Source organism: Mandrillus leucophaeus, unplaced genomic scaffold (genome assembly GCF_000951045.1).
Source record: "Mandrillus leucophaeus isolate KB7577 unplaced genomic scaffold, Mleu.le_1.0 Scaffold373, whole genome shotgun sequence".
Classification (NCBI taxonomy): domain Eukaryota; kingdom Metazoa; phylum Chordata; class Mammalia; order Primates; family Cercopithecidae; genus Mandrillus; species Mandrillus leucophaeus.
The window spans coordinates 769,392-778,933 of NW_012103954.1; the positions used below are offsets into that span (position 1 = coordinate 769,392).

A 9,542-nucleotide genomic window follows, 5' to 3' on the forward strand; every position below is an offset into this window, starting at 1 on the left:
AGGATGGTCTCGATCTCCTGACCTCGTGATCCGCCCGTCTCGGCCTCCCAAAGTGCTGGGATTACAGGCTTGAGCCACCACGCCCGGCCTAACTTATTTTTTCTGCATAATTGAGGTATAAAGAATTACTCAGCTGTTCACGATTGACTGTCTTGTCTATAGGCAGATCATGATGCTGTCTGAGGTCAGAAATTGGAGAGCTGGTCTGTGTACGTGATTGACAGGCAAAGGCCTAAGGAAAATGGAGAGCAGAAATGAAGGGGAGGAGGGTCAAGGAAACGAGGAAAGAGAGGAGATAAAAACAAACAAGCAGAGGTGGAAAAAGCTAGATGGAAAATAGAGGAGCACTAAGAAGAGGAGAAAAGAAACGCCAGGGCAGGAGAGGAGTTAGGAGAGCAGGAAGAGAGGAGAGGGAGGGATGGAGGGCTTATGAGGTATCTTTACTCTCCATCTTACTGTGTTTTATGACCCTGACAGTTTTGAAGACTGCAAGTGGCTCTTTTGTGGCATAGCCTTCAATTTGCATCTGTTGAGGATCTGATTAAATTTTAGTGTGCGTTTTGGCAGGAAGTGCTTAGCAGTGTTAGGTCCTCGGTGCTGTCAAGACAGGAAGTGCATGGCGTGGTCTTTCCGTCCCTGTGTGGGTGGGTGTCCTCCAGGTCTCTTCCGGGAGCCTGCCTCTGTGGAAAAGTGGTGACACTGTAATGTCCTGCTACTCACCAGGCTTCCACCTACTTGTTTAACATCTTCTGATAATTCTTGCCAGAGTCCGTAATTACTGTGACGGCTATAAAATAGTGATTTTCTAACCCTGTATTGCATCTGTATTTACTCACTGATATTCTAGAGCATGCAGGTGCTATTAATTAATGATTTGATATTTATTATCAGTATGCTGTCATTGATTTTTTCTTTTTAGAGGCAGGCTCTTGCTATGTTGCCCAGGCTGTAGTGCAATGGTACAATCACAGCTCATTGCAGCCCTCCCTCCCAGAGTGGCTGGCTTGGCCTCGTTGATGCTTATTTTATTCAGTTGGTTATAATTAATCACTGTCACTGTTTTGGTGCTCACATTGTCCCAAATTTGGCTAGAGGGAGTCCCTTTAACTGGATTCTATGCCCTTTTGATGAGGGCCTCTATTTGCCCCATCAAAGAGTAGGTGAGGTCATCTCAGATAAGAGGAAATGGGTGTAGAGGGTTGTTGGGGGAGATCTGAAATCATCTCATTGGCTGGTGGGAGAGAATGATATTGAGGGATGAGTAGAAGGTGGTGTTGAGGGCCCATGGGGGGCTGGAGTCTGTGGCCACAGTATGATTATCACCATTGTTATTGAACTTTAGCCTACTTTTGTAACCTAATTCAGGTGTGGAGATGGTAGACATTCGGGTCCCTTTTAGGGAGGGTTTTGCTAAGTGGGTGAAATTTTTAAAACTCTGAAGATTAGCATACTAGGAAAGAATAGGTGGAGAATCCCCCTGCTTCTTCCCTTTTAGGAATGGATTTTGAATACTGCAACCAAATTCTTGAACTTGTAATGAAGTTGACACTTAAACTTTTCTTCTGATGACATTATGAAAAGGATGTGGTTAATTTTTTTGTATTTGAAATGTGACACTTGCTATTTATGTTACAGAAAGAGGCCTCTGATCCTTTCAGCCTAAATGAATTACTAGATGAATTATCAAGGAAACAGAAAGAAGAATTATGGCAAAGGCTGAAGAATTTATTGACAGATGTGTTGTTAGAAAGCCCGGTGGATGGGTGGCAGGTAGTGGAAGCCCAGGGTGAAGATAATATGGAAACAGAACATGGCTCAAAAATGGTAGTATTTGTTTTTCAAAAATAAGAAACATTTTTCTCTTTTTTTTGTTAAAAAATAACTGTTCATTGTGTATCATTAAATTTTACATTAAGACAAATTTTGAAGTTAGAAGTCAAGAATTTTAGAAGTTTAGTCTGTTGTAGTTTTATTCACTTTTCAACCCTACTGTTATTAATCTAATACTAGATACTGCTGTCCTTTTAGGATGATTAACTTTTATTCAACTTTAATTCTTTTTAGAGTAAGCTAGAATTGTAGCTTGATTTTTAGAAAATTTGTAAGTGAAATTTCTGCTAAAAACTGATTTTAAGTTGATGATTTTAATTCACTCATGCTTTGATTTTTCATTTACAGAGAAAAAGCATAGACATAATTTATGCGATTACATCTGTGGTTCTTGCTTCTGTATCTGTAATAAATGAAAGTGAGAACTACGAAGCTCTACTGGAGTGTGTCATTATATTAAATGGTGAGTCGATTTTGTTATAAATGGCATATTTAGAAGTGGACATTGAAATACTTGTTTTTGTTTCTGTTTTTATTTTTTATTTTTTGTCATTATACTAAATGGTGAGTCGGTTTTGTTATAAGTGGCATATTTAGAAGTGGACATTGAAATACTTGTTTTTGTTTCTGTTTTTATTTTTTATTTTGTGAGACGGAGTTTCACTCTTGTTGCCTAGGCAAGAGTGCAATGGCGTGATCTCAGCTCACCACAACCTCTGTCCCCCGGGTTCAAGCGATTCTCCTGCCTCAGCCTCCCTAGTAGCTGGGATTACAGGCATTCGCCACCACACCTGGCTAATTTTGTATTTTTAGTAGAGACCGGATTTCTCCATGTTGGTCAGGCTAGTCTTGAACTCCCGCTCTCAGGTGATCTGCCCGCCTCAGCCTCCCAAAGTGCTGGGATTACAGGCATGAGCCACTGCTGCTGGCCTGAAATGATACTTTGTAAAAGGAAACTAGTTGTTTTCATGAGCATTGTTGAATTTAGTAGCAGAAGTGGTATAAAGGTATAGCTTTGCAGTCCAGTTCTTTTTCTTCAGTTAGAATAGGAGCATACTTACCTAAGGGCTGTCTTGAATACTTAGTTTATTTATTTTATATTTATCATTTTTTTTTTAGAGAGAGAATCTCTCTGTTGCCTATGCTGGAGTGCAGTGACATGATCCCAGCTCACTGTAGCCTTGACCTCCAGGGCTGTAGCTATCCTCTCACCTCCGCCTCCTTAGTAGCTGGTACCACAAGCCCGTGCTTTTTGTTTTGTTTTGTTTTGCTTTTTGGTAGAGACAAGATCTAATTGTATTGCCCAGGCTGGTCTCAAACTCCTGGGCTCAAGTGATCCTCCCACCTTGCCCTGGCAAAGTGCTGGTCTTACAGGCATTAGCCATTGCATCTGGCCTAATTAGTTTAAGCTCCATTCAGATGTTATAGATGGTGAGATGGGCAGTACTCAGCAAATAACTGCTATTGTTTACAGGTTTTTCAGGGAAGTCTGACTTACTGGACCAGTGATCAAGAACTTCTTTCTAGGAAAATGCCTGATTATGTGATTACCACTGCTAGATAGTGTCAACTTAACTAAGAATTTGTGACATTGAATTTTTTCTTTAAGTATGTTGTGAACATAAGCTGAGGAGTAATTGTTGACTCCTAGGGGAGTTTTACTATATTGAAATTTGAATGATGGTACTTTTCAAGTTTTAACAAAACGGTAAAACTGGTTATTAATTTAGGAGGTACAGTAGTCTAAGTTAATGAAAATATTTGATTATGAAATATATAAAATTTTAGTTACAAAAGATGTAAAAATATCTTAATGATATTTAAGAAAACTTTTCACATACCCTCATCCCTCACTGTGCAAGTGTAGTTTCATGTGATAAAGTATCTCATCAAGCTTCTTATTCTTAGCATCACTTGGATTTATGTATCTGTTTTATAGTACGTTGTTTTATTCTGAATTCTTAAGTTAAAATACAGTGTCTTATTAAAAAGTCACCCCTAATCATAATGAAAATAGCTCCCAAATGCTTTGTGAATTTTACTATCAGTTTATTTGTATGGTCTGCAAATAACTAGTAAAATGATTAGTGCTAACACTGTAGTTGCTATCAACTTCCCAGTTAATTCAGGAGTGTTATACTAGTGTAATGACATTCAGATACCTACAGATTATAATTATGAGCATTAGTATTATTAATTTAATTATTGAGCTTTTCTGTTAATAAAAGCACTGCAGTTTTTGTATTCATTATGGTAATTGCTTTGACTATTTTTCACCTCTGAGCCAAAATTTGAGGCTGGCACGTTGAGGGACAGTAGTGGATTATTGATTGGTCAGTAGACCGGTCTTGGCTCTGGTGTTAACAGAGATACCATTGTTGTTGTTACACTGAGGTTTGGTTAACCTCAGCGTCTGCCTTTCTAAAATTGGTGATGTGATTTCTCTGAGACTTCCAGTTCCAAAAATCTCTTTTCTATTATGTCTGTTGAGGGTCTTTTTATAACAATTGTCAAACAGTTTTTTAATTAACATTATTTGCATTTTATAATTAATGTATATAAATCTTTGGCAAGTTTTAAACATTAATATTATTTGCTTAGCAAAGCTTTAAATAATATATAAAGTCATAATACTCTAAACTGTTGAATCTGAAGTAATAAGAATTTGCCTTACTAATTGGAAAATTTCTGTGCTGTATTTTAGGTATTTTATATGCATTACCTGAGTCTGAACGAAAACTACAGAGTTCTGTTCAGGATTTGTGTGTTACCTGGTGGGAGAAAGGCCTGCCTGCCAAGGAAGACACAGGAAAGACAGCCTTTGTCATGTTGCTTAGGAGGAGTCTGGAGACTAAGACAGTGTGTTCACCTTTTATTTTTTAAAGACTGGGTCTCTCTCTCTTGCCCAGGCTGGAGTGCAGTGGCATGATCATAGCTCACTGCAGCCTCAAACTCCTGGGCTCGAGCAGTCCTCCTGCCTCAGCTTCTCGAGTAGCTGGGACTGCAGGAGTGCACCACCTAGACATTTATTTTTAAATGTCTTCCTAACATTCTAAACCTGTGCTAGTCAATGTAGTAGCCACTTGCCACAGAAAGCTATTTAAATTTAAAGTTAAAAATAATGAAAAATTCAGTTCCTCAGTTGCATTAGTTGCATTTTAGTAGCTCTGCAGTGAATTGTGGCTAGTGTCTCCTGCACTGGACAGTTTAATCTTCATCGAGGAAGTTCTTGAACTTGCTAGATTTTTTATTATTTTCCCTGTGTTTAAAAACACGTTCTGTAGAGCTACAGGTGGCATTTGCAAATTTTAAAATCTGTTTTTATTTGTCATTATTTTTTAATCTTTGGTGAATCAACTAGAATTACCATTATTTCTGATATAAAATATACTTGATTTGAAATATGACTTTACTGTTCATTAAAAAAAGTATAACATTTTTTGTGTCATTCCCAGGGTGCAGACATATGTCGGCTTTGGCGTATCCATCAAGCTTTATATTGCTTTGATTATGATTTGGAGGAAAGTGGAGAAATTAAAGATATGTTACTTGAGTGCTTCATAAGTATTAATTATATCAAGAAAGAAGAGGTAAATAGGCGTTTGTTTTTTGATCTGTTTGTGAGCTGCTTCTTAGTAGATGTTTCTCCTGTGTTCACATGGTTCCTGTCTGCACCATGTGTGGTGTTGCCATGAAGGTCAGCTTAGCTACCAGGAGCTTTTTACCGCACATCATTTTTACTGCATGGCGGTACTAGAGAAAACATTTTACAAGTCCTTGCTTATTTCAGCATTAAATTGGATGGTAACAGGTGGCTGTGTGAATCCTAGGGGAGCCATACTTGCATTTTAAATTAAGAATGATTAAAAATAAGGTTGAGAAAGCACTTCTCTATGATTGAGATCTGGCCTTCTGCCCTAATTCCATTTTCATTGCCATGTACTCAAAACTATCATCCCATAATATCCTCCATTTCTTTTTTCTACCCATCCTGTAAATCCAGAGAGGCTTCTGGCCTCTTGCTGCACTGCCCGTCCTGGGGTCAACTCCCAGACGAGGCTACTGAGCACCTGAAACGGGACCCATCTGAACTGAGATTGGCCATAAGTATAAAATACACATGGATTTGAAGATTTAGTGTGAAAGAAATGAGTATAAAATAGCTCATTAATAGTTTTTGTTATATACTTAATATAATAGACACTAGTTTAGATATATTGCTTTACATGAAATATATTATTAAAATTAACCTACTTTTGCTAATATGGCTACTAGAGAATTAAGAATTGCGGAGAGGCTCGCATAGTTCTTCTGTGTTAGGGGTCTTCTGCATTTGTTTACTGAGCGTCGACTACATGCTCAGGCGGGGTCAGTGGAGACTAGAACAAGCCTTTGCTTTTGGATGCTCATGGCACAGCAGGCACATCTCTGAGGCGGAAGGAGGAAGTCATTCCTTCTCCCTGAAGGAGGTGGAGAAGGGCTTCAGAGGAGGAGGAGGACCAGCTCTGAGGTACAGAGTAAGTTTCCTCCAGGTCTCACAGCTGCTTAGCGGAAGAGACAGAACTGGACCCTGGCGAGCCATCTGCGGTCTGCTAGACAAAGGGCCATGTGATCAGGACTGAGACTTTCAGCTCCCAGGGTCCTTGTTCACTGTATAGGTGGTGACCTTGGCCAGGCCTTTCAGCCTCAGTGTTTTCTTCTGTAAAATAGGAGCAACAGTTACTCTTTCACAGGATTGTTGTGAGGAACAGATGAGGTGATACGTATCAAACTGCAGCCCAGACTCCGGTGGGTAAGAACCCTTGGGGAGGGTAGGAACCCTTGGGGAGGGCTGCCTTGTGCCGTCCTTGCTGTGTCAGCACCGTCATTATCACAAAGATGTTGGACACAGCCTGTGCCCCATACCCGTCTCCAGGATTGTCCCGAAATGTGGGGAGAGTGAAGAAATGAATGATGGATTCAAACAATAAACTACTTTATGTTGACTTATACATAAGGAGTTGATGAATCGTACTTGTTAACTTATATATGTGTGCAGATATATAACAGGCATAAACGTATGTATGTGCTATAACCCCTACCCTTTTTAAAAAATTGATGTCTCCTTTGAATTTAAGATATCTAAAAGTAGTTTCCTAATCAATCATTAATTTGGTCAGGTCAGTTTCCAGTCATTCTGGGTAAACCATAAACATCTTGTACTGTACTTTCAGATTACTTCTAGTGAATATTGCTATTTTTTCTTTTTTTTTTTAAACTTGCCTGTTGTAAGCATGGTTACCCTGCATTTGAATCAAAATGTATTGCATTTCTGTAGGATTCTAGTTCTGTGGATTGGTGTGCTGATAAGAGATAAAGGTGGTATTCACTGAGAGAATTCTTGATAGATGTATTTTGTGCATTCTATAATAGAGTATACATATTGTATGCATTTTAGGTTCGGGTATATAATCTAGTAGCATACATATAAATTATCATCACATGATGTATTTATGACTTGAAGACTGTGTATTTGGAAATTCTGACTTGACAGACACTTAACCTTTTAACTATATGAGTCCTCAGTTTTCTCATTTACAAATGAGAAGGTGAAATGAACTGGGTTATTCAATTCCATTCCCACCCACTTATGCTAGACTTAAAGCTTTCTTTCATTTGAGACTATGTAGCCATCCATGACAGAGCTAGAATGAGATGTTTATGCACCCATGGTTACTGTCTGTGGTCTCCATCTCTGCACCTGTGGTCCTTGAGGACAGAGGCGCTCAGTGTAGTGGCTGCTCGGCCCTGGGGAAGGAGACTTGTGTGGCTCCTGGCTGTGCAGGCCCCACAGACAGCTCAACTCCTGCGTGTGCTTAGTTATAATTACACGTGCCTCCTTTTTAGCAATAGCAATGTTTAGCTTACTAGACGTTCAAAGAATTGTTTGTTATTTGGAACTTTTTATTTGGTTGCAATTTAAACATTATATCCTCTTTTTTTATTTATAGGGAAGAAGATTTCTTAGTTCTCTCTTCAACTGGAATATAAACTTTGTCAGAATGATCCATGGGACCATTAAAAACCAATTACAGGGATTACAAAAGTAAGTGTTAAAAGTACTTAAGATTTCGTGCTGCTTAATCTGGCTTTGAAAGATTCTATTTGGTCTGACTTCTTAAAATTATAATAATGGATTAGAAGCTTTAGAAATATGTCATTTATTATATACCATTGTATCACTGGGTAGCTTTTTCCTTTTATAGGAAATCATTCTTTTCCAGTATTGACCACTGACATTGAGGTTTTAATTTGTGGTCATTCTTTAAATAGTTAAAATAGTTTCCAGTTGAACCTTAGTCTTGCTCATAATAAAGCCACGTCCATGGTACTTTGAATACAGTGTGTGCTTTTTGGTTGAACGTGGCCTGACTGGTATGGCTTCTCGGAAGAGCCTGTGGAATCTGCAGGAGCAGCAGGGAATGTTGCAGTCATGCTCTGCCACTCCCTACATGATGCAGATGTCAAGTGTATGCTTGTTGTTTGCCAGGCACAAGGCAGAGTACTTCATTTGCTCCAGTGCTGACTACTTAGTCTGCATTTTAAAATTTAATCCTCAGAACTCTTTTTTGAGGTAGGTTTTGGTTTCTAAATTTCCCAGTGTCAGGCAACTGTGTAAGTACCAAGTTGGGGTCTGATTCTGGATCTCTGATTGCAAAGCTCCTATTGTATACTAGATTGCTTTTTCATATTTCCTCATCTTCAGAATATCTGAGTTGAACTAATAGTTTTTTTTTTTTTTTTGAGGCGGAGTCTCGCTCTGTCACCCAGGCTGAAGTGCAGTGGCGCGATCTCGGCTCACTGCAAGCTCCGCCTCCTGGGTTCACGCCATTCTCCTGCCTCAGCCTCTTGAGTAGCTGGGACTACAGGTGCCTGCCACTGCACCTGGCTAATTTTTTGTATTTTTAGTAGAGACGGGGTTTCACCATGGTGTCAAGTGAATGTTGAAATGATAGTGGTTTGGATGTATTAGGCTAAATGTGGTAGTTGGCTCTTCGTGGGTTTCACATCCTTGGATTCAGTCAACCAAGGATCAAAAATATTTGGGAAAAAAATCCATCTGTATTTAACATGTGCAGACTTTTTCTTTCTTGTCATCAGTCCCTAAACATACAGTGTCACAGCTATTTATATAACATTTTGTATTAAGTATTGTAAGTAATCTGGAGATGATTTAAAGGGGACAGGGTGTGTAGGTTATATGCAGATACTACTCCACTTTATATGAGGAGTTTGAGCATCCGCAGACTCTGGTATCTGAGGGAGGTCCTAGAACCAACCCCCCATGGATACCAAGGGATGACTGTGTAATATTAAAGTAATTTTACCTGTTTCTTTTGTCTGTTCTTAATGCAGCCACTAGAAAATTTAAAATTGCATCCGTGGCTTGCATTCAATTTCTGTTGGATAGTGCCATTCAGGAACTTCAAGTCACCTCTTTTAGTTACATTATTTTTGAGAATTTGAAGATACTTTCTTTGATTATGGGTAACTCTGGTGAATACATAGTATTTATGTTATGAAGATAGGGCTATGTAATCCACAATCCCAACTCAACATCCAGGCACCCTTTTGGGAAGAAAAAGTATCTTTGTTTTCACTTATATTTTTCTTATACTAGGTTCTCAATCATTTTGTTTTTCTCTGAGAATAAAATTTTTACTCCGGGTCAG

At 38.8% G+C, this 9,542-nt stretch overlaps 1 protein-coding gene across 2 annotated transcripts in view; it reads left to right on the forward strand.

Moving 5' to 3' along the window:
- Nucleotides 1–9,542, forward strand: part of NCAPG2 (non-SMC condensin II complex, subunit G2) — an 83,162-nt gene that overhangs the window by 13,784 nt on the left and 59,836 nt on the right. For both annotated transcript variants that reach the window (XM_011990193.1, XM_011990194.1), the window contains 5 exons: nucleotides 1,636–1,824; nucleotides 2,179–2,293; nucleotides 4,535–4,689; nucleotides 5,286–5,420; nucleotides 7,821–7,915. In XM_011990193.1, coding sequence (XP_011845583.1) covers nucleotides 1,636–1,824; nucleotides 2,179–2,293; nucleotides 4,535–4,689; nucleotides 5,286–5,420; nucleotides 7,821–7,915 — 689 coding nt within the window. The remainder of the gene's footprint in view (nucleotides 1–1,635; nucleotides 1,825–2,178; nucleotides 2,294–4,534; nucleotides 4,690–5,285; nucleotides 5,421–7,820; nucleotides 7,916–9,542) is intronic.